This window comes from Dreissena polymorpha, chromosome 11, assembly GCF_020536995.1.
Source record: "Dreissena polymorpha isolate Duluth1 chromosome 11, UMN_Dpol_1.0, whole genome shotgun sequence".
NCBI lineage: Eukaryota > Metazoa > Mollusca > Bivalvia > Myida > Dreissenidae > Dreissena > Dreissena polymorpha.
Genome location: NC_068365.1, coordinates 44,537,861 through 44,563,855, shown reverse-complemented (window position 1 = coordinate 44,563,855; position 25,995 = coordinate 44,537,861). Strand labels below are relative to the sequence as shown.

The 25,995-nt window shown below is 36.0% G+C and overlaps 2 protein-coding genes across 3 annotated transcripts; both read right to left on the bottom strand.

Annotated features, from left to right (window-relative positions):
- Nucleotides 1-405: 405 nt before the first annotated feature.
- Nucleotides 406-3,838, bottom strand: LOC127849798 (uncharacterized). Its single transcript, XM_052382549.1, has 4 exons — nt 3,828-3,838; nt 1,529-1,622; nt 1,156-1,266; nt 406-618 (listed from the first exon to the last, which is right to left on the bottom strand). Exons 1-4 carry the CDS (start codon nt 3,836-3,838, stop codon nt 406-408), a joined length of 429 nt encoding a protein of 142 aa, XP_052238509.1.
- Nucleotides 2,034-24,448, bottom strand: LOC127850797 (threonylcarbamoyl-AMP synthase-like). 2 transcript variants are annotated; one of them, XM_052384107.1, is made up of 5 exons: nt 24,261-24,448; nt 13,853-14,048; nt 12,197-12,431; nt 9,616-9,752; nt 2,034-6,381 (listed from the first exon to the last, which is right to left on the bottom strand). In XM_052384107.1, the coding sequence occupies exons 1-5, from the start codon at nt 24,376-24,378 to the stop codon at nt 6,327-6,329; spliced, it is 741 nt and encodes a 246-aa protein (XP_052240067.1). In that variant the 5' UTR covers nt 24,379-24,448; the 3' UTR covers nt 2,034-6,326. The 2 variants fall into 2 exon arrangements, with proteins under 2 accessions (XP_052240067.1, XP_052240068.1); XM_052384108.1 differs by lacking the exon at nt 24,261-24,448 and adding an exon at nt 23,941-24,096.
- Nucleotides 24,449-25,995: the final 1,547 nt, after the last annotated feature.

Genomic DNA, 25,995 nt, shown 5'->3' with positions numbered 1-25,995 from the left:
TTCAATAACTTTATTTAAAGTTACACTATATTAGTACTTTTTGCAATACCAGAAACACTATTTTATATTGAATTTCTGGTAGTGTGCAATATACAACACTCAGTCATATTGAAAATATGACACAGGGATAATACAACTGCATATGTTCAGCAGGATTTATACCTAATGTGTAAAATACCATACTTAAAAATAATATAATAGAGCAAAACCACCACCCAAATTTACTGCATTTATTCAATTTTGCACTTTCCTTAGGTCCCACCCTGCCTCCTTGCACTGCCCTAAGGTCCCACCATGCATCTTTGCGCTGTCCTAAGGTGCCACCCTGCCTCCTTGCACCGCCCTTAGGTCCAACCCTGCCTCCTGCACTGCCCTAAAGTCCCACCCCCGCCTCCTTGCACTGCCCTAAGGTTCCACCCTGCCTCCTTGCACTGCCTTAAGATCCCACCCTGCCTCCTTGCACTGCCCTAAGGTCCCACCCTGCCTCCTAGCACTGCCCTTAGGTCCCACCCTGCCTCCTTGCACTGCCCTTAGGTCCCACCCTGCCTCCTTGCACTGCCCGAAAGTCCCACCCCCGCCTCCTTGCACTGCCCTAAGGTCCCACACTGCCTCCTTGCACTGCCTTAAGATCCCACCCTATCTCCTTGCACAGCCCTAAGGTCCCACCTGGCCTCCTTGCACTGCCCTATGGTCCCACCCTGCATCCTTGCACCACCCTTAGGTTTCACCCTGCCTCATCGCATCTCCTTAGGTTTCAACCTGCCTCCTTGCACTGCTGTTAGGTTTCACCCTGCCTCATCGCATCTCCTTAGGTCTCGCCCTGCCTCCTTGCACCGAGGCTGGGGCTTTAATTATCTGATCACATTGTCGGTCAAACAAATTGTGTTTATAGTTTCAATAACTTTATTTAAAGTTACACTATATTAGTACTTTTTGCAATACCAGAAACACTATTTTATATTGAATTTCTGGCAGTGTGCAATATACAACACTCAGTCATATTGAAAATATGACACAGGGATAATACAACTGCATATGTTCAGCAGGATTTATACCTAATGTGTAAAATACCATACTTAAAAATAATATAATAGAGCAAAACCACCACCCAAATTTACTGCATTTATTCAATTTTGCACTTTCCTTAGGTCCCACCCTGCCTCCTTGCACTGCCCTAAGGTCCCACCATGCATCTTTGCGCTGTCCTAAGGTGCCACCCTGCCTCCTTGCACCGCCCTTAGGTCCAACCCTGCCTCCTGCACTGCCCTAAAGTCCCACCCCCGCCTCCTTGCACTGCCCTAAGGTTCCACCCTGCCTCCTTGCACTGCCTTAAGATCCCACCCTGCCTCCTTGCACTGCCCTAAGGTCCCACCCTGCCTCCTTGCACTGCCCTTAGGTCCCACCCTGCCTCCTTGCACTGCCCTTAGGTCCCACCCTGCCTCCTTGCACTGCCCTTAGGTCCCACCCTGCCTCCTTGCACTGCCCGAAAGTCCCACCCCCGCCTCCTTGCACTGCCCTAAGGTCCCACCCTGCCTCCTTGCACTGCCTTAAGATCCCACCCTATCTCCTTGCACGGCCCTAAGGTCCCACCTGGCCTCCTTGCACTGCCCTTAGGTCCCACCCTGCATCCTTGCACTGCCCTTAGGTTTCACCCTGCCTCATCGCATCTCCTTAGGTTTCACCCTGCCTCCTTGCACTGCTCTTAGGTTTCACCCTGCCTCATCGCATCTCCTTAGGTCTCACCCTGCCTCCTTGCACCGAGGCTGGGGCTTTAATTATCTGATCACATTGTCGGTCAAACAAATTGTGTTTATAGTTTCAATAACTTTATTTAAAGTTACACTATATTAGCACTTTTTGCAATACCAGAAACACTATTTTATATTGAAATTCTGGTAGTGTGCAATATACAACACTCAGTCATATTGAAAATATGACACAGGGATAATACAACTGCATATGTTCAGCAGGATTTATACCTAATGTGTAAAATACCATACTTAAAAATAATATAATAGAGCAAAACCACCACCCAAATTTACTGCATTTATTCAATTTTGTGATTCAAATATACAGGTATGTATAGTTTACAGTTATACTGTATTCACCTAATTACACATTTAAATTGAAAACACCTTTGAAGTTACATTTTCACATTTAAAGGCTAGAAAAGGAATGGTATCAAGTCTCAAACTGAAAATTCTCCAACTGAAATGTTAAAGCAAGAATGTATAGTATCTATCAGTCCTTAGCAGGTTTGTGTGTACATATTTATAAGGATATCAAAGACAACCTTAGCAATAGTAAACCAGCTAACCCAGGAAAAGTGTGAGTTGGTTACTGACGCTCGATTGGTCATTTGCGACTCGGGTACTACTTACATGTACATGTACCCTGGGTACTCTAAAATAACTTATATGTACCCCAGGTATGTAAAATATACTAAAATGTACCCGGGAATTTTAACGCTACATTGGCCTTTGTCGGATTATTTTTTTCCAATTAATAATGTACATATTTATGTCAATATTTTGTAAAATGGCCACGATATTATTTAAACTCATACTCAAAGAAGAAAACTGAGGTAGGTTTGATTCAAAGAGGATATTGTTTTGTATTCCGTAATTGGCCGGGTACATTTTAGTGTATTTTCCATACCTGAGGCAAATTTAACTCTACTTAAAAGTACCCAGGGTACATGTAAGTGGTACCCGAGCAGACAATGACCAATCAAATGTTACTGACTGCCCTTATATGACTAAAATAGTTTTGAAAACAGCGAAACACGAACAAAACAAACTAACAAATAATGGTCCTTAATTTGAGGCATTTGGCTGATAAGTATACATGTACATGTAAACATAGAACAAATCACCGGACAAAATAACACATATGAATAAAACTGGGGTCATCGACTTTGAAAGGTATCAGTATAGCATTTGGCATTTGTTAAGTGCCAAACAGTGATAACATTTACACAAGTTACGACACGAGAAAAAGAAGAACACTCCAAAAAAACAACAAGAGATTGCCAAGCAATATGGTCCCCTACCGGTTAAACTCCACCATTGTCAGTATTTTTTTAAATATATTTGTTGCCATAACAACCCGAATTCTTGACGTAGAAACAAATGAAATGACGTGCATAATCTCCACATTGCCATCTATCCATGTTTCAAGTTTCATGAAAAAATATAAAGAACTTTTTAAGTTATTGAGGGATCCAGAAAAGCGTGATGGACTAACAGACTGACAGAGGGCAAACCATATGTCCCCTCCGGTTTCACCGGTAGGGGACAATAAATGAGAGGTCAACCCATATAACGGTCAATGCAAAAGCACACTGTGGGTTAAAACATATTGTGAGAGCTACCAAACCCCAAACTTCGACCAGTTTGAACATTAAACATTTAACAATAAATACAATTAGATCTTTAAGCAATACAAATAAAAAAGAACCTGCAAAAAATACAAAAGATGATTAGTTGACATTTATTAAAAATCTACTTATTTGTCACATGCTCATCAGAGCACAAAGACTTAACTGACTTGAAATGAATCAGCATATGAACAAAAATAATGGTCACTGACTCACCAATGACCTTGCTCAGGCCAAGAAAATTGTACGAGGTAGATAAAGCATTATGTATACACACTTTTTCGAAATGGGGCATACAAATAACAAGAAGAGCAAAAGGCCCTAGATTGCTCACCTGATATATTAACAGATAGTTTTCATAACATTTTTACTATATTATTATGAGGGACATGATTTGAACAAACTTGATGATGGATCACCATACAACGTTATGTGCCCTGTACCAAACCTCTGGGCCATGTGGCTTTAGAGGATATTTTAAAGGTTTTTGCTCTATACTGAGGAAACCTCCCTGGGTGGTGGCCAATTTTAATATCAGGGACATGACCAAGCAAACTTGGTTGAAAACAGCCATACAGTTTTAAATACCAAATACACACCTTAACCCTTTCAGTGCGGAAACCGAATTTTGAAGGCCTTTGCAAACAGTTTGGATCCAGATGAGACGCCACAGAACGTGGCATCTCATCAGGATCCAAACTGTTTGCTATTCTGATAATATTCTTTGAAAACAAGATGTGTTTGTGAAACACAATGTCCCCCTATATTATGTTTGACCTTGTAGGATGACCTTGACCTTGTGAAGGATGACCTTGACCTTTCACCATTCAAAATGTGCAGCTCCATGAGATACACATGCATGCCAAATATCAAGTTGCTATCTTCAATATTGCAAAAGTATTCATAAAATAAGCGATTTGGGCCACATATATTTGACCTCTGACCTTGAAGGATGACCTTGACCTTGACCTTTCACCACTCAAAATGTGTAACTCCATGAGATGCACATGCATGCCAAATATCAAGTTGCTATCTTCAATATTGCAAAAGTATTTATAAAATAAGCGATTTGGGCCACCTATATTTGACCTCTGACCTTGAAGGATGACCTTGACCTTGACCTTTCACCACTCAAAATATGCAGCTTCATGAGATACACATGCATGCCAAATATCAAGTTGCTATCTTAAATATTGCAAAAGTATTCATAAAATGAGCGATTTTGGCCACATATATTTGACCTCTGACCTTGAAGGATGACCTTGACCTTGACCTTTCACCACTCAAAATGTGCAGCTTCATGAGATACACATGCATGCCAAATATGAGGTTGTTATCTTCAATATAGCAAAAGTTATTGCAAAATGTTAAAGTTAGCGCAAACAGACCAACAGACAGACCAACAGACAGACAGACAGGGCAAAAACAATATGTCCCCCACTACTATAGTGGGGGACATAAAAATCGAAGAAAATGCTAATTTTAGAAATTCAGCAGACGACATTTTAGAAGACGACAAATTTCCCAGCATGCAAAGGGTTAAGCACATACTGCTTCAAATGAGGACTTCTTAAGATTTAACAATACATGTATATATAATGTACATAAAAAGGAAAACAAGAATACCCTCAGGGCATGCAGGGCTAGATTTGAACAAACTTGGTAGAGAACCATAATTCAACTTTACATGCCAAAATATTACACCATTGTCGTTTACAGATTTTTAATTTACTTTGCTACATAAATCTTAATAAATTATGAGACTGATGTGAAGTGATCATTTTAAACTACACAGGAATTAAACAAATGTTTAACAGAACCACAATATAATGTTACAAACAATAATTATAGCTCCATGTTTTTCTTTTTGATATTTTTTCAATCTTCATGTTTAAAACGTTATCTGGTCCAATGACCTAGTTAATCAACAAACAGGGATGATTTGAACAAAATAATAGAGGACTATCCACGGAACATTTCCATGAAGTTTTATCAAATTGTGCCCAGTGGTTATGGAGATAACATTTCATGAAGAAGTATGCAAAAATTTATGATTGACATATTGGTAACCCGATATCTGAACCAGAGTAAACTAAGATCAGGTGAGCTAAAAAAAGTCACAGAGACAATTTTTTTAGATGTTTAGGTTACCTACACAAATAAATACTGCCTGTTCAATTTTCATTACGTACAAAGCATAAACAATATCAAGTTACATGTTCTATCATTTGCCAAAAAGTATGCAGAAATAACTTAAAAAATAGAATGTTATGCAAATTTCAACTGTATTACATTTCATAATCATGGCAGTGTTACTAACATAATAATATCATTATTTTTGGTCAACAGCATATCTGTTAAATAATTTAATTGTCAAAATCTGCATTAAAGACAGTACAACAATCAGAGACTCATTCTGGGAAAATAGGGCTTAAAGAATGTGTGTAAAATTTCATAAAAGATTAGCAAAAGCAGTCTGCACAGGCTGATCAGGGATGCCACTTTCCGCCATAACAGGCTTTTCCTTTAAAAGAGATTTCCTTTAAACAAAATATGCCATTACAGTAAAAAGTGATTTCCCGCATAAGCCTGTGTGGACTGCAACCGCTAATCTGTGACGACACTTTATGCATTTACCCTTTCTCCCATAAGAAGCAAAGTGAAAATAGCTTTTGCAAGTAGCATAAAACCAGAACAGCCTGCAAGTAACTCGCAGTCTGTTCAGGTTTTATGCTGTTTGCTGCTCATCATTAACTAGGGGTTTTAAATGAAGCCTTTAAAACTTGAATGGAGTAAAAAAGATATTTAGTTAAATGTAATTTTCTTAAGGACTACAAATGCGTCAAAATACATATCTATAAATGGTGAAGGGTTAAGCCCTGTTTTTTTTGGCAGAACAAGTCTCATCTGTACGTGATACAAAAAGCTCTCATGTTTAGGAAGTGGATCATCTGGCTTCTAACTTGTATTTCTCGAGAAGCTGTACAGTCTCTTTTTTAGCACTGAAAACAAAAAAAACAATACATGTAGTCTACCAAGATAAACAATTGCAATAATTGCAATTACTTTATTCTTATTTTAATAATTTCAGGTTCAGGAACTGCTTTTGAACCAGTATTTTAAACGTCAAAAAGCATGATAAGATGGTGAAAATATTACGTTAGGTTTGTAATTTGCATTAAATACACACAGTTAAAATATAAGCAAGTTAAGTATATAGAGTACTATATAATGTCAACAAGCAAATTCGTTGAATCGATATCCCCTGCTAAATAAAAAAGTTTGTTACAGACTACTTGATGAAGGAGTTTTATTTTACTGGTTCCAGTGAAATACTTTCAATGTTAAGCATTAAACTAAAACAATATTTAAAATGTTTAAAATGTATAGCTATTAAGCACTATCCTTCCCACCGACAATCGCTCTAGGCAAATTTTGACAAAACAACGTACAAACTAATTTTCGCTTGTGTCAAAATTAGGGTAGAAACAATTGTCCGTTGAAACGAATAACCGGCATTCATTTGATTATTGTGATTAAACTGATATCTATACATTATTCAGTTTCTCGCTAGCTGTTTGGAGTAATTACTTTAAATTTGCGTATTTTGCGTCAAATTAGTCCTAGAAATGACTATGCAATACTACTACCACGAGAAGACATGGAGGTATCAAAAATTGTGTTTAATGACCAGACATCTATCACATGTAGTTAACAACACCTTGTTGTTATTAAGCTATTTTCGGCATTTTATACGATAATAACGAGATATTGTGTTTGTGCTGAACACAGGGGCATCATAAACAATGATCTATCAATAAACTTAAAATTATTGACACATCTTTGATTTAAGACCACAATAAAATGCTCAAACAAAGAGTGTCAATATGTGTGCAAACAATTGAATAAAAGCAAGTACTTAAATCAAAAACATTTATTTAATGTATTACCACTAAAAATGGGAAGTATATATATCAACTAAATGTCATATTGTGTTGACAAAATCATCATGTTGCAAACTCTTCAAAAGAGTGAAGGGTTGAAATTAGATGCACAGATGTTGCGTAGCACTATTAGAAACCGCTATATGTTCAGCCTCATTCTGGAATTCTGCGAGTCACGTGACTTTGCACTCTTATCAATTTTTGCTTATTGTGAAAAGCACTATTACTTGCCTATTATGTCAATTCTATTGCAATGAGAAAGATCCATGAATAACTAATTTTTAATTTGTTATGCCACTTAATTAATGCTCCCTACTTAGAAAAAAAGACATTTTTTTTAAACCAATTTATTTAAGCTTGATATTCTCAATATCTTGAGGCTAATTGAGATACACCCGAGTCTGTTTCCTGGGAAGAACCAGTACTTATTTCTTTAGTTATAATCTTGTGAGAGCTCTCTGAGAGGTATTAAACCCAGGAATTCACTAGACAGACACCATTACCACTACCCCACAGCCACACTCATTGTAAATACACTTTGAAAAACAGATTTAGGAATTTTTTTATTCGCGCTCACGGCTTAAGCTAAATCTTAAACAAGAGGGCCTGAAAGGCCCAAAGTCGCTCACCTGAGATAACAAGATATTATAGGGACAAATTTTCTGACCAAGTTTCATGAACATCGGAAAATAAATGTGGCCTCTAGAGTGTTAATAATTAAGGTTTTACTATAGCCATATAAGGAAAACTGCCCCGCCCCCTGGCAGCCATGTTTTTCAACCAACCGACATCATTTTTGAACTCATCCAAGATATTATCAGGACAAATCTTCTGACCAAGTTTCATGAAGATCGGAAAATAAATGTGGCCTCTAGAGGGGTAACAAGGTTTTACTATAGCCATAAAAGGAAAAATGCCCCGCCCCCTGGTGGCCATGTTTTTTAACCAACCGGCATCATTTTCGAACTCGTCCAAGATATTATCGGGATGAATCTTCAGACCAAGTTTCATGAAGATTGGACAATAAATGTGGCCTCTAGAGTGTTAACAAGATTTTACTAAAGCCATATATAGCCATATAAGGAAAAATGCCCCGCCCCTTGGCAGCCATCTTTTTCAAGCAAAGGTTACGATTTTCAAACTCATCCAAGATATCATAGGGACAAATCTTCTGACCAAGTTTCATGAAGATTGGAAAATAAATGTGGCCTCTAGAGTGTTAACAAGGTTTTACTATAGCCATATAAGGAAAAATGCCCCGCCCCCTGGCGGCCATGTTTTTCAACCAACCGGCATCATTTTCGAACTCGTCCAAAATATTATTGGAATGAATCTTCTGACCAAGTTTTATGAAGATCAAACAATAAATGTGGCCTCTAGAGTGTTCACAAGATTTTACTATAGCCATATATAGCCATATAAGGAAAAATGCCCCGCCCCTTGGCAGCCATGTTTTTCAAGCAAACGTAACCATTTTCGAACTCATTCAAGATATCATTGAGACCAATCTTCTGACCAAGTTTCATGAAGATCGAAAAATAAATGTGGCCTCTGGAGTGTTCACAAGGCAAATGTTGACGGCGCACGACACACGACGCATGACGGACAAAAGGCGATCACAAAAGCTAAAGCATTAGAGCTAAAAACAACACCCACCACTTATGCTAAATCATGCCAACTCCTGATTACATTTCCTGCAATTTCAGATTTTTTCCATTCCATTTGAACAAGATGAATGACTGCCAAAAATACAACCTATACCAATTTAATGGGTGGTGCATGAATTTCATAAATTGCTGTTTAAATGAAAATTTACAGTGCAGAAAAGTTTAAGGAGCTCTACCTTGGAGATATGGACAAAGGCTATGCAAGCAACAAACTATTACCAAATGGTAAATTATCACACAAGTTATTAAAAAAATTGCCCAATAAATGATGAACATGGGTCTTACATGTTATTTAAGGTATCCACATGTTAAATTTTTAAGGCAAACAAATTGCCTTATTATTTAAAAAAAACAGTTGAAGACAAATTTTACTCTATGATACCTAAACTCCAGTGAAGTTTCGTGTTGAAATCTTGTAACGCATCTGAGATATAGCCCTCAAATTTACATATACAAAAACAACAAAGGGCAAAAACTCTTGTTTAAGAAAGTGCAGGGTTATGGTTCTATGCAATTCTCATTATTGATAGGAGGGGATAAAAATCAAATCTCAAGTACTAGCCTAGTCTGACCTTTAGGAGGTCTAAGCCCACTCTATCTCAAGTCCTTGCCCAGTCTGACCTACCTGCCATCTCGCACCAGGTGGTATGTTCCCTTGACAGACAGATCAACCACAGTGGACCCTTGCCTTGAGAACTCTGTGTCCCCTAACTGACCCCCATCACAGATCAGATCTAGCTGAGGCCACAGCTCCTGGAATTCCTGGGAAAACCAGTATCAAAAAGTAAGAATTCCTGGAAAACAAGTATCAAATAGTCAGAATTCCTGCAAAACAAGTATCAAATAGTCAGAATTCCTGCAAAACAAGTATCAAATAGTCAGAATTCCTGCAAAACAAGTATCAAGTAGTCAGAAATCCTGCAAAACAAGTATGGTTTATTGTTGCAAAACAAGTATCCAATAGTCAGAATTCCTGCACAAACAAGAATCAAACTGTCAGAATTCTTGGGAAAACAAGTATCAAATAGTCAGAAATCCTGAGAAAACATGTATCAAATAGTCAGAATTCCTGAAAAACAAGTATCAAATAGTCAGAATTCCTGCAAAACAAGTATTCAATAGTAAGAATTGCTTCAAAACAGGTATCAAATATTCAGAATTCGTGGGAAAACAACTATCAAATATTCAGACTTCGTGGGAAAACAAGTATCGAATAGTCAGAATTCCTAAAAAAAACTGTGACAATGAGTAAAATGTTGTAATTCTTGAAAAACAAGTAAAAATAAGCCTTCTTGGGAAACAATTGCTATATAGTCACTTAGCCGAGAAAACAAGAATAGATCAGTTGGAATTTCTGAAAACAATTTGCAAAGTCAGAATATGTAGGAAAAAAGTAACAAAAAGAAAGGATTCTTAAAAAAAAAGTAACACAGTCAGTATTGACGGAAAACAAGTAAAGCTATCAGAATTAATGGAAAACCAGTAAGGATTCCTACAAAAAGTACTGAGCTCGACATTAACTTTTGAAGCCACTTGTCCCGTCGGACAAGTAGACTTAAATTTTATTTGTCCTGACCAAAAAGCAACTTGTCCTGACAATTATATATTAGTCTGCTCAGTACTTTGCTAAATAATGAAATAATACAAAGTGCTCAAATCATAAAGACTTTAATCGTTCAAAATACATGCTAACATAATTGTAGGCAATTTCAATACAAAAAGAACTGACTTGAATAACAGGAAAACTCGAGATAATTGATTTTTAAACATTATACAAAGCCATAATAAAATTATTCTATACATAGAGATGACGTCACTGCGTTAATTGTCTGTAAGATCATTGTGTATTTGTGTTGTAAAATGCATATTCTCTACAAGGGAGAATGTTCTTGTTATCTTGGCAAAGAAAAATGTTACGGGTTGCTTCCCTTGTGAACAGTAAGGTGTAGTATCACATGGAACTATCGGAATATCTTGCGCTTTGTCGTTTAAATGTAAACAAAATATAATCGAAAAAGTTTTGTGGTAACTTCACAGAAATAATGGATTTAAAGGCATTTTTTCTAAGTAATTAAATTATAACGACCACTTGTCCCGTCAGACTAGCAAATTCTTTATTTACTTGTCCGGACTAACAATTTGGTTGTCCCGGACAGTCGGACTACGGTTAATGTCAAGCCCTGAAGTAACAAATAGTTCAAATTGGTGAAAACTAAGAAACATATAGTCAGAATTCCTAGACTTTCTAGACAACAAGTAGCAAATTTGAGAATTTCTACAACTTCAAGAAAATGAAACTGTTAGAAAGTACGGTACTGATGTCATATTGTGATTACTCAAGATGGTCTATTTGAAGTTCTAAATATTCTGGTAAGTTACAATTTCATTAAATGCCTTTTGGCTAGTGTAAAAATAATTAAAAAATATAAAAGGCCTTTTGGCTAGTGTAAAATTATATAAAAATATTAAAACTTGTCAAATTTGAACTTAGCCTGAATATATCCAAGATGAACATTCTGGCCTAGTTTCAAGAAGATCAGTTAGTTTAAACCTCTTTATTTTACCTTGATTGCATCGAAAACCTAAGGCCTATTTGAAATGCTCTCGAGTCCATTTTCTGTGACTAGAACCAGTACTTGATGTCTATGGGAGAGATCTAGAGCATGCTCCCCAAATGGGGATCAAATCTGTGAAATAAAGTCATAAATGTATCCTTTTAGAGTGGAAACAAACTTTTATATTTGACTTGCCGCCATAGATTATGAAAAAACGTGACCCAGATTAATACTTGGACAAGAAATTGTAAATAAGCTTCTTGATTAAATTGGATTGATTTATAATAGAACTTCAACTTTATACATTCATTTCTCATAGTATCCCTAGGTTATTTATAACCATTCACTATCACTATTTAGATTTCTTGACATGAATAAGTTGCCAGATCTTTCAATCCCTCACCAGGGCTTTGTTTCTCTGTAAGAGAATGGCTGTTTGTCACAAATTTGAGAAGTTGGCAACTCAAATTTTGCTATTTTTGAGAAGTTAGCAAATCAGAATTTCCAAAATTTGTAAAATTCACAACTCAAATGTTCACAATTTAATAAGTTTCATACCCATTTTCTATCATTTTTTATAAGTTTGTAAGTTTTTAACAAATTAAGGGCAAAATGCTGCTTCAAAAAGATGGGAAAAAATGGCATGCTCACCTGTATATTGAGGGTGCTCCTAGAAGCCGAGATATTTGCACTGGTGAGAGCGATAGGTCCTCCACACCTGCGGGCAAGCTCAATGATGAATGGATGGTCTGGAATGCGTATACCAACCAGCGCGGTACCGGGGTTCAGATCAGGGTTGAGGTCCTCTGAGCGCTCCAAGACGACCGTCACTGGGCCCGGCAGTAGGGCGTCTAGGAGACCCTCAGGCAGGTCTGATGTACTCCATCTAGGGATGACAATAATTCAAATTTGGGAAGGCGTACGTTATTTTGAGCTATGCTCTAGGAAAACGTAGCTTAATGCTTGTGCATAGCGTCCCCTAGTTAAAAGGGAGACGCTTTTAAATACAAAGTCTTTAAAGAGGAATGTTTCGTCCCTGATAAGCCCTTAATCAGGGACGACACTTTATGGCAAAGTCACATTTTCCTAGAGCAAGGCTCATGTTATTGCTATATCAGGGGTTCTGATCAGGGTTGAAGTCCTGTGTCAGTGCTACAGCACAACTGTCACTGGGCCTGGAAGCAGGGCGTTTAAAGGCTTGCTGGCAGGTATAAGGTACTCCATCTATTGATGGCAGTCAAATAAGGCTCTGAGAACATAAGGCTTAATGCATGTGAGCAAAGTGCCATTCCAGATTAGCCTGTGCAGTCCGCCTAACCTTTATTTTGTAAAGAAAAGACTTCCTGTAAACAAACCTCTATGACAGGGGTAAGTGTGGTCCCTGTTAAGCGTGTGTATATTGCAAAGGTTAATCTTGGACGACACTTAACCCACATGCGTTAATAAGAAGTCATATTTTCCCAGAGCTAGGTTCAGGTCCAGTTAGTGTACTAGCACAATGGTGTCTGGGCCTGGCAGCAGGGCTTCTAGAAGACACGGAGGCAGGTCTGAGGTTTTGCTGAAAGGGGTGGCAGAGAATCTAAGTTTGGCCAGTAAAATTAAATTGAGCAGCGATTTGATAATACAGGGATTAATGTATAAACGTAAAATGCAATCCAAAAGTAGCCTGTGCTGTTCACAGTCTTTTAAACAAAAATTCAGTGTAGGCCGAAAGTGTTTTTCGCTGATTTGCCTGTACGAACTGCACAGGCCAATCCGGGATGACACAATACGTACATGTATTAAGCCATTTTATCCCAGACTAATTCTCATATTATTGCTAGATCAGGGTTGAGGTCCTCTGAGCGCTCCAACTGTCACTGCAGCTAATTTATTTTACAATTTTGAACAGTTTGCATTTAATTTCTTCACAATAATCAAATATTTTGAAGTTAACAAAAAAACTACTTGTTCACAAATTGAGATGCAAAAGGCTGATTCACAAATACAGGAAAATGGCCCAGAGTAATAAGACATTTTGATCCCTGTCATCCACTTAGCAGTCACCAAAAGGCCTTGTTCTTGGAAAACTGGGATTCATACATGTGCTTAAAGTGTCATCCCAAGATAGCCTTTGCAATGCGCACAGGTTTATCAGGGACGACAATTCCTGCTTGCATTGAATTTTTTGTTTAAAGAAAGTCTCTTCTAAATGAACAGCTGGTCAAGGCAGAGAGAGCAGTCCTCGATAAGCCTGTGTGGACTGTGCAGGCTAATATGGGATGTCACTTTACGCACATGCATTAAACTCTGATCTGTTTCACCCACTTGCTGAACTCTGCAACACTGGACACACTGATAGCGATGGGTTTGGCCTCGTCTCGACGTTTGATGTTGTACATCCGCTTGATTGCCTCTGAGTTTTGCACCAGGCCGGCTATGCCATATATAGTGTCCGTTGGCACGGCGATTATGTTGCCCCGCAGCAGGCTGGATACGGCCTGATCTACCTGATCAGAGACAACTGAAATAAAGGCAAACTGATGGAGATCCTGAGCAACAACTGATATTAGAAAGGGCCCATGATTCTTGTCAACCAATCAATAAATGCTTTACAAAATCATTTTGGCAATCCCATTTATATGATTGAAATACATATACTAGTGATTACGACAAAAAAATACCTTGCCTTTAATCATGCATCTATATTGATTTTAAATTTGGGCAAATATAATGTTTACCCTTTATTGTGGTAGAAGTTAATTGAGCTTGATTGGTCATTGTCGGCTTGGGTGCTACTTACATGTACCCCAGGTACTCATTAGTACCTTACATGTACCCCGGGTTCGGTAAATATACTAAAATGTACCCCGGAATTTTAACGCTAAATCAGTCGTTGTCGTCTATTTGTTTTAAACTAATTATGTTCACATTATTTTATGTCAAATTTCTGTTAAATGGCCCCTATATTATCGAAACTCATATTCAAAAAGCATGTTTATGCAGTTTTGTTAAAGAGAAGTTTGTTTAATTAAGATAAACAATATCGTTTTATGGCAGGCCTTTTCCGCTCCATTTTGGAAAACGCCACACTGGAATTTTGCGTCGTGAAAAACCCCATTATGGGAAAAAAAATAATCGCAAAACTGGCTCAATTGGGAAAAATAATCGCATGTAAATAGTGTTTCTTATATTTCAAAGAAGCCGTTAACTGGTAAATAGCGACTATTTTGATAACATATTAAAATTTTACAAAATATTATGAACATGTGTGATAAGTGAAGGTTTTATTATCTGATTTTGGGGACAGGGCCTGGCCTTTTTTTAGGGTAAAAAATCGCGCGAAACTCCGGATTTTGGGGAAAATGAGGAAAGTCTTTAATAATCAATTTAACATATTTTACTTTTTTTAAACAAATTCAAGGCAACAGATAATTTTATGATGCACTATTTTTCTTTTTTCTACACTGGATCAGGTAAACTTATATATTTAAAGGTTTAAAATATATATATATTTTATTTTTTTTGGAATTCAAATTTTTTTTTTCAATTGGGAAAAAAACAACCAGATTTGCATTGGGAATGGGGCCAATTTTCGGACCCGTGGCATAGGGCGGAAAAGGCCTGTACGGTAATCAGTAGCGCGTTTTACAACATCGAATTTTGGGCAGGAATACAACTCGGGTATAGTCTGATATTTACCTGGTATGTTTAAGTATATTTACCGTACCCAGGGTACATGTAAGTATACTAAAGAGTATCCGGAGTACATGTAAGTAGTACCCCAGCCGACAGTGACCAATGGAGCATCAATTGCTTGTTTGAATTATGTTGTTTCGTAAATTGCCAAAACCTACAATTTATAAACACAATACATGAAAATTTTAGCAGTATGTGTGTAAAATATTTTAATAAGTGTGAATAATATTGTGGATTTATAGCACCCTTGTCGATTGTCACCTCTTTGCAAAGTAAATACAAAATGGTTGTTATTAAAGATTATTTATTTGTGCTACATGTTTCTTTTAAATACTTGACTATGTTTATATACCCCATGTAAGCCATTTTCAACTGAGTGAACTGACCGTATTTTCTCTGTCAGTGTTAATTACACAGTTTGTAGAATCAACACAGCCAATTACAGATAATTGAGCGGTATGACTAGATACCGAAAACAGTACTGTTTTCGTGAAAACAGTAAAATTTACCGAAAACAGTGTTTTATTATATGAAAACATTGAATATTAAGACAAAAACATCGCTTTTTCCTATGCCTGGTTAAAAAAGAATAGTAGTTTAAAGATATTTCAATAATATATATGTGTAAACTTTTACATAAAATTTATTTTAATAAAAATAATCCGCATTCTGTTTTTTTCATATACGAAAACAGTAAAATGTACTCCTGAAAACAGTGCAAAAATATACGAAAAACAGTATGTATTCAATATGTAAGTAACAAATAGATATCGATAAAACATAACCGATTCTATTTTATTAATTTGTATAGAAGTCTATTAATTTAAGAAACCTAATTCAAAGTAAGAAACAAATAAATACTACCGAAAACAGACACCGAAAACAGCATAGCAAATGAGTGTCCTAATTGATCGCTTTAATATAGAAGTTTGCAAAGTCGGCAATGTTTGATTAATGTACTAGCTGTTTCGTGTGTTCTTACTTTTATATATATTTGCGTTTTATTAGAAATAATTTCACAGGATTTATTCTTGTACAGAAAGTTACTATAAAATAAACAAAATATGCAACCTATGAATTGTTTGTTTGTTCGTCCGTCGTTGTCTAACACCTTCAATTGTTTGTATAACAATAGGCGTGCATTACGTTTTTTTGAGTGTAAAGTATTTGTCATAGGGTGTGAAACCTTTGTTTAATACCGGAATACATGGTTTTTAACCCAATTACGCAAATGTAATGGACCATAGCCCTAAGGGATTCATCAGCCAGGTTTTATTACTAAAATCCGGTCATAAAAATGCATGATCGAAGTAACACAAGATAAGTGAAAATAGGGAATAAATCTGGTAAAAGAGCGCTGTAAAATGTACTGCCCGAAAATTAAGAGTTATAATTTATGGACGAAAACCAGTATGTCCGAATATTAAGAAGCGCAAAAAAAAATTAACTGAAAACTTTGAGTAATTACGGTATGTTTCATGCTTGTACAAGTTCATCCATTTCCATTATACAATCGAATTCAGAAGTTGTTTTTTTGTCATTCTTTCAGGTATGCCATACCTGGAGTCATTTTAAATACCAGAGTATCACGAAATCTCTTGAGAAAATAAATAATTACTATATAGTATTATTTAAATGCGTACTGGAGTAAACGTTCATTAAAATCAAAGTTTAACGCTACTATCACAATGTTAAGGTGTGAAATTTTACTGATTTCGGTTAATCAACTGTTTTCGGTATCATGTCCTTGTATTATTTATATAATGCTTCCTGTTTTTAAACAGGAATAAAATGCTTCTTTATTAAGAAATATTTAATATATAACATCACTTAAATGCGTACTGGTGTAAAATTTATTAAAATCATAGTTAAATGCCACTATCACGATGTTAAGGTGGGAAATCTTACTGTTTTCGGTAAATTTACTGTTTTCGGTATCATGTCAGGGAACAAAAATTCCACTCGTCCGCTCGTATAGACGAGTGAAAACTTGAAAGGACGAGTGAATTTCCCTCAAGCTCTCGTCCTACAGGACGAGTGAAAAAAGCTGATGTTACAATATGAATTTTCTGACCAGTAAGACTCTTTTTCATTCAATAAAATCATTTTCTTAAAGCATTTCTATTCCGAAAGTAGAACGCAAATGAACCGGAAATTGTAATTGTAAAATTCATACAGCAGTTGCGCGTTGTTATGCGAGACTGTGTCCCGAGTAAATATTGGCTTTTTGAAGTAAACTGTGCGCTTTCATGTTGAAAGGGAACCATCCGACTGCTTTCACTACATAAGTATTGACTTTTTAAGAATTATTTTAACTGGAAAGTACGGTTTTAAACCAGTCTGAATTTCGTCTGAAAAATGTCTGACATACCAGCCAGTGATTTTTTTTGTTCTTTTTTGTTACAGCCTGTGGCATTTGGATTGGGAAAATTAGCGCGATAAACCATGAAATTCGGAAAAATAGCGCGATAAACCATGAAATTGGGAAAAATTATAAATATGATTATAAGAACAGAATAAAAATTGCTAAGTTCATGTTTGACAGCCTTTTTATATTATAAAGTGTTGCTTTCATGTCTTCTTACAACGTTTAGTTAATATCCTTCCACATGCATATTAAACTTGCAATAATCTATAGATTCTTCAATATACCATAATCTCTTTAAGAGTATGAATTTAATTCAGCATGTTTTTTAAAGTAAATATGATATGGTGAAAACATTAAAAAATATTAACAAACACGCTTTAGTGTTCTTGCTGTGTTAATGTTGTATTAAATGGAGCTAAAATAATACATTTCATTTGTTTACCTTTTAATATCTTGCACAATTGACATCTTCAGTTCAATGCTATTTCACCAAACTATACAGCGTGACAAACATAATAGAGCAGAATATGCATATGAATCTGATTATACACAGATCCACTAACATATAAATCAAATCATATTTGTCTCTTTCCATTTTCGAACTTTTCTCATCTTAAATGCTTAAACTTTGTGAGTAAACTAACTCCAATTTCCCAACACATATTTCCGTGACGCACATTCACTGTGAAGATTTCTAATAAATATTTGTTGTTGTTCATCTCAAACATAGTATTTTGCGTTAATTGACACACACATTAAATTATCTCCTAATAACCATGTGATATCCGCTGTTAATTTGAGTGTTATTTATCATTTTCGCTGCTCATCGCATATTTCTCGTCTGCTTGCCGCCATCTTGGACGTGTGTAAAAACAGGCGTTAACAATCGGGATACATAGACTATCGTCGGTATCCTCCGCAATATAGAGAGAGATGTGTGGATAGCAAAGTAAAATCGTATTCGGCTACATTCGCGAACATTTGTAAGTCAGTTGTCATTCGGCGAAGACTCGAAAAGCTCGATCGGCACTCGTCCTACGAAATTAACGCTAAATTACACTGTAATCTTAATGGCTTTATTGGGAAAATTTTGTCATTTTTTGGGAAATTTTGGTCAGATTTTTGGGAAAAAACGTCGATTTTTTGCAATTGGGAAGCAGCCGAATATCGGCCGTAATTTTGGGCAAAAAAAATCACTGCGAGTGTTCTTTAAAGGGGTTGGGGCGATGTTCAATCGCCCGAAACAGAATGCATGCGAGCATTAGAAAAAAGGAAATTACAGCAGCCGGTGTACGATAAGACCAAACGTTCGCGAACTGTCCAAAATGCGTGGTTTGATGAATATTCGTGGGGCATTTGAAATCTTTATTTCACACATATTTGAAGGACGAATGCATGTGTTTTGAGGAAGAGTGAAAGTTTAAATGCACTTTTCTTTTGTCTCCTGCATGTCCTCGTAATATATAATGCTTCCGTTTTTAAACAGGAATAAAATGCTTTTTTGTAAAAAAGAAATAATTAATATATATATATAGTTTCATTTAAATGCGTACTGGAGTTCATCATTCATTAAATCGTAGTTTAAAGCCATGTACTATCACGATGTAAAGGTGGGAAATCTAACTGTTTTTGGTAAATTGACTGTTTTCGCGAAAACAGTACTGTTTTCGGTATATAGTCATACCCATAATTGAGTTGTTTCATCGAGGCCTTTTTGTATTGTGCTATTGGTGTAGCCTCTGGCTTTGAAAGGACCTTATAAACTTCGAAATACACACATTTATTGTCATTCTCATACATAGTAAATAAATTTATAGATTTTCTACATTTACATCGGTTTTTAAAACAAGAGGGCCATGATGGCCCTGAATCGCTCACCTGACTTACCTTGCTACATCAACTTAAATTCTATCAGACCCATATACAACCCCAAGCCAGATTTCATCAATTAATACATTCTGACAAAATTTCATTAAGACGTGATGAAAACTGTGACCTCTTTCATCTACACAAGGTTTTACTAGAATTGGCCAAGTGACCTAATTTTTGACCCCAGATGACCCATATACGATTTAAAATCAGATATATCAAGATAAACATTCTGACCATATTTCATAAAGATCAGATGAAAACTATGACCTTTATTGTCTACACAAATTTTTTCTATGATTTGATATAGTGACCTAGTTTTTAACCCCAGATGACCCAAATACAGTCCCAACACAGGTTTCATCAAGATTAACATTCTGGCCAAATTTTATTAAGTTTTGATGAAAACTGTGACCTCTACTGTCTACACAAGTTTTTTTTAAACTTTGACCTATTGACCTAGTTTTTACCCTAGATGACCCAATTTGATCCCAACCAAGATTTTAACAAGACAAACATTCTGACCATATTTCAATAAGATCTGATGAAAACTGACCTCAATTGTCTACACAAGGTTTTTCTATTATTTGACCTAGTGACCTAGTTTCTGACCCCAGATGACCAAAATACAATCCCAATACAGATTTTATCAAGATAAACATTCTGACCAAATTTCATAAAGATTGGATGAAAACTGTGACCTCTATTGTCTACACAAGGTTTGTCTATTATTTGACCTAGTGACCTAGTTTTTGACCCCAGATGACCCAAATACAATCCGACCCAGATTTCATCAAGATAAACATTCTGACCAAATTTCATAAAGATTGGATGAAAACTGTGACCTCTATTGTCTACACAAAGTTTTTCTATAATTTGACCTAGTGACCTAGTTTTTGACCCCAGATGACCCAAATACAATCCCAACCCAGATTTCATCAAGATAAACATTCTGACCAAATTTCATAAAGCTTGGATGAAAACTGTGACCTCTATTGTCTACACAAGGTTTTTCTATTATTTGACCTAGTGACCTAGTTTTTGACCCCAGATGACCCAAATACAATCCCAACCCAGATTTCATCAAGATATACATTCTGATCAAATTTCATAAAGATTGGATGAAAACTGTGACCTCTACTGTCTACACAAACAAATTGTTGACAGACGGACGGACGCACAACGGACATCACACGGTCACATAAGCTCACTATGTCACTTAGTGACAGATGAGCTTAAAATCACTACAAAGTTATGGTCCATTGATATATGACAAAGTTTAGGGCCTTGGACAGAATCTGAAAGCGTTTTGGAAAAATCTCCCGAAGTGTTATTTTTAAGAAAAGCCCAAGGCCGCTGATTTAGTCAAATATCAATGGACCGAAATGAAAGTCTGACTTGATCTTTAAGTTATGTAGGTACACTCACAAACAAAATATCAGTGAATATCATAAAGCGTTTCATAAAAAAACATCCGGAAAACGGTTATTATAGAGAAAATTAATTTCCAAGTCAAAGGTCCATAACATCACCAAAAATCAATGGGCCAGAACAAAACTAACACTTCATCTGAAGGTCAAGTCGATAGACTTACATACCAAAAATCAGCTAAATATCTGAAAGACTTTTGTAAAAAAAAATCTCAGGAAAACATTTATAATAGAGAAATCCTAAGTCCAATAACCATAACTCAATGGACCGGAATGAAACTCTCAATTCATCTGTAAGTCATGTAGGTAGACTAACACAACAAATATAAGGTTAATATCTCAAAGCATTTATGAAAAAAGCCCGGAAAATGTAATGCCAGATAGATGGATAGTGCAACTGCTATATGCCACCCTACCAGGGGCATAAAAATGTGTACAAATTCACACAGATAACTAAATAATTCAAATAATGTACATTTATATTTGCGCACATTTGTTATTATTGAATTAACATAAAAAGTAATACAAGAGGACCAAGGGAATGGTAGACCCTATATACTCCAACATGTAAACATTAAAGTGAAGTATATATCTAATATAAAATGTCTAAATGATGATGCCAGATCTGCTCAATTTGAGCAATTTCTTCATTTATCACAATGATTTATAAAATACCAAAATCAATTCCTTCATTTTCCATTACAATTTAAGTCTTTTAATTTGGAAAGTCCAAAATGTGTCATTTGGTAAAGCATTAACCCTTTACCAAATGACACATTTTGAACTGTCCCAAATTGAAAGATGATGCAGACAACACTTAAAATTATAGTGGAATATGAAGAAATAGCTTTGGAAGAGTATAAATAATTGTGATAAAAGGAGAAATTGCTCAATATGAGCAATTTCTCCTTTAATCACAATGATTTATACAGTCTTCTGCACCAAACCCATAAAATCCTGTTACCGTTTGGTAATGGGTTATTCCAACCAAAAATGTGGAAATGGATTAACCCATTACAAACAATAACAAGAATTTACTGGTTTATTGCAGACGACTCTAGAAATCATTTGTGATTAAAGGAGAAATTGCTTATTTTGAGCAATTTCTCCTTTTATCACAATGATTTCAACCCTACCAAAGCTATTTCTTCACATTCCATTACAATGTTCTTTGTCATCTGCGACCTCTTTGAATTTGGGACAGTCCAAAAGTTGTCATTTGGTAAAGGGTTTATGGGTTCAACAGAAGTTGACCTTACATCTTCACAGGTGTTATGCAATGAAGGATTTCTTGAAGTACTGTTAGGGGAGTTACCCTTCTACCTCAGATGACTTAAGAAGACAAAAGAAGAAATTGCTCATAGCAAGCAAAATCTCCTTTAAACACAATGTTTTCTACCTATTTGGTTGAGGACTATAAGATTTCACCACATACCAAATTTGGTAGCCCTAGGCCTTATGGTTATGGACAAGAAGATTTTCAAAGTTTTCACAAAATATGCAAAAACGTATAAACATGCAAAGTTCAAAGAGCTCCTGCGGCCATGTTTTTCGACGAAACAAATTTTCTTGAACAACTTTTTTAGGGGAGCCTTTCAGGATCATCCCTGTAAAAAAAATCGAAAATCCGAAGAGCCGTTTCTGACGAGAAGATTTTTTAAGGTTTTGACCATATATGGGCATGGCGGCCAGCTGGGTTATGTGACCAAATTTTTTTTTAACAATATTTTTTTCCCGTGACGTAAGGATGCTCCACATGAAATTTGGTTGAAATTGGCTCAATGGTTTAGGAGGAAAATATGATCTGCTCAGGTACGCTAAAAAGTGGACTTAAACATTGAGATAAAAGGAATTTTTGCTTGTTTTGAAGAGATTCCTCTTTTTTCTCAAAATTGACAAGATATCATCCACTAAACAGGCAACCCATGTTCGCATAAGGAAAAGGGTAACTTGGAAAAAAATGGTATCCATTTAACCCTTTACCAATCAACATATTTTGGACTGAACAATTTCTCAATTTCCCACAATGATCCAACCCTACCAGAGCAATTTCCTAAGCCATTATCATCTCCCATTTTAAAAATGGTATCCATTTAACCCTTTACCAATCAACATATTTTGGACTGAACAATTTCTCAATTTCCCACAATGATTCAACCCTACCAGAGCAATTTCCTAAGCAATAATCACCTCCCATTTTAAAGGAAAAATAATTTCTCGTCAACAAAACTACAGCATTAATTGATTTCTGGTAGTTAACCCTTTTCCAAATTGAAAGAGGTTGCAGACGACAAATTAAATTATAATGGAATAAGAAGAAACTGATTTAATAGGGTAGGAAGCATTGTGATGAAAGAAGAAAATGCTAATTTCAGCAATTTCTCCTTTTATTTCAATGATTTCCACAGTCACAAACATTTGCAGAAAGAATTAACTGTTCTGGGTTAAGGGTTTATGTGGTCTGCAGCAAAGCCATCAGAAGAGAATCGTGTCAGAGAATCCTGGCCTGTAGCCAGCAAATCCTTTACTCTAATAGCACTATTAATTGGAAAAAAGAGTACACTATAATTATTTCTAAATCTGCCATCTCAAGGAGATAATTCTGGACTTAATGGTCCGATGTTGCTCATTTTCAACAGGGCTCGAGTTTTCATTGATATGAAGACACTGTGCAAGTTTGGAAAGAATTGGATGAAAAATTTGGACTTTATTGCATAAACACCATTTTCTCAATTCAAGGGGAGGTAATTCTGTACTTCATGGACCAATAATGCTCATTTTTTGTAGGGTTCGTGTCCTCATTGATATAAAGACACTGTGCAAATTTGGAAAGGATCGGACAAAAAATGTGGAAGATTTTTGAAAGTTTTCACAAAATAGGCAAAAACGAATAAACATGCAAAGTTCAACGAGCTCCTGCGGCCATGTTTTTTGACGAATCAAATTTCTTTGAACAACTTTTTCAGGGGAGCCTTCAAAGGTCATCCCTGTGAAATTTTTTGAAAATCTGATGAGCGGTTTCTGACAAGAAGATTTTTTAAGGTTTTTACCATATATGGTCATGGCGGCCATCTTGGTTATGTGATCAATTTTTTTTAACAATTCTTTTGTCCCATGACCTAGGGATGCTCCACATGAAATTTAGTTGAAATTGGCTCAATGGTTTAGTAGAAGAAGATGTTTACAAATTGTTTACAGACAGACAGACAGACAGACAGACAGACAGACAGACAGACGGACGGACGGACGGACGCCGGACGGTGAGTGATCACAATAGCTCACCCCGAGCTATCGCTCAGGTGAGCTAAAAACGTCAGAAAATTGCAACTGACAACAACAACAACTATAAACACGGTTTTTAAAAACAAACCTTTTTCACACAGCTTCATGATTCTCGCGCCGGTTGTGGTCGACATTTTGTTCTGCAGTTTAAATAAATGACTTGATGATTCAAACAGTTTCAATAAAACTCTAGATGAAAATATCATCCCCTATATCACGATTACACTATTTCAAACATGTTGCATCAGTGGGCGCTGCCATCTTGTAAAGTTGGCTTCCGAGCTTCACTCGATAATCTGTTACAAGTAGGAAAGCAGTAAACCGGTTAGAGACCACTATAATCTGTAAATCCAGGATAGTGGACCGCTGTATTAAACAAACGTTAGAACATTAAGTTTACTAGAAATTACGATAATGTTTTAAATCATAACTTCTGAAAAATAATTTTCTAGTTTGCTGTAATGTTGTTTTTAAAACCGGCATAAAATCCCCACAACTTGGGATTGTCCGTTCCACGACAGTAGCCCATCTCTCATACTTTTATTATAATTGAACTAAATAATACAGGTGTTTAAAATACTTTCTTATACGATAATGTATCTGGATCTACATTATTCCTATAAAGCCCTTTCTGCTTAACCAATGCCAGAACATGATTAGGCATGTCTTTTTTCCAAACACTTATATGCAAAGTAAAAGTCCGCGGAAATATTAAATTTCCAAATAGTCGTAATTTTTGTATTTTATCATTACAAACGTGTTTTATTGATCTCATACATGTGCGTTTAAAAGGGGTAACCAAAGGTATAGTTTTAAATTAAGCATTAAAAAGTAACCGAGTGTTATACCTCATTATTTTGGCCCCATGTCTAAATGAGACACTTCATAGCTAAACCGTTATGAATTGTGAGCATGCATTAAGCTTCTTTTTTTCCAGAGCGCAGCTCATATAGACCGTGCTATGAGAAAAGGGGGTTTAATGAATATGCGTAAAGTGTCGTCCCAGATTAGCCTGTGCAGTCCGGACAGGCTAATCAGGGACGACACTTTCCGCTTTTACGATATTTTCTGTTTAAAGAAAGTATCTTCTTAGCAAAAATCCAGTTTATGCGTATAGTGTCGGCCCTGATTAGCCTGTGTGGACTGCACAGGCTAATCTGGGACGACACTTTACGCACTGCTAATCTGGGACGACAATTTACGCACATGCACAAAACCCCATTTTCACAGAGCGCAACTCATATAATAAAATAGCATAGAGATTAAGGAATAGTAAATGATATATTAAGATGACAAATTCTTAAAATTTAGAACTGTGAATAAATAACACCAAATTATCCCGTCAAATGACACGTTATCCACTCTTGAAGAATAAAGAAAGTTCCATTTTTGGATCAGTTATTACCTTCATGACTGTGTAAACGTTATAAATTCCGTTCACATACATTTCAACACAAATGATCAAATAGCATTTATTTATGGCCTCCAGTGATCTAACTTATGTTTGCTTGATTTGAATCATTCGTACTTAACATTTCCGAATTGATATGAGGTAGAAGAAAGATAAATTCACTTTCACATGCCGTATATAAAAGAGATCATTGAGTAAATGCATTGTGGAAGAACAGCATTATCTAAGTTTTAACCGGTTGTCTAAACAAACATAGTATTGTACAATTTTCTAAAAAAGTGGATAGAAGTTATGCATTCTAATAAAATGTAAGGACATCGACGAGAAAGAGGGATAAAGCCTAGCTCAGGGAAGACAGGGTTAAGGATTAAACGAAAATCAAGTAAATTCAAGATGCGGAAAGTCGGAAAGG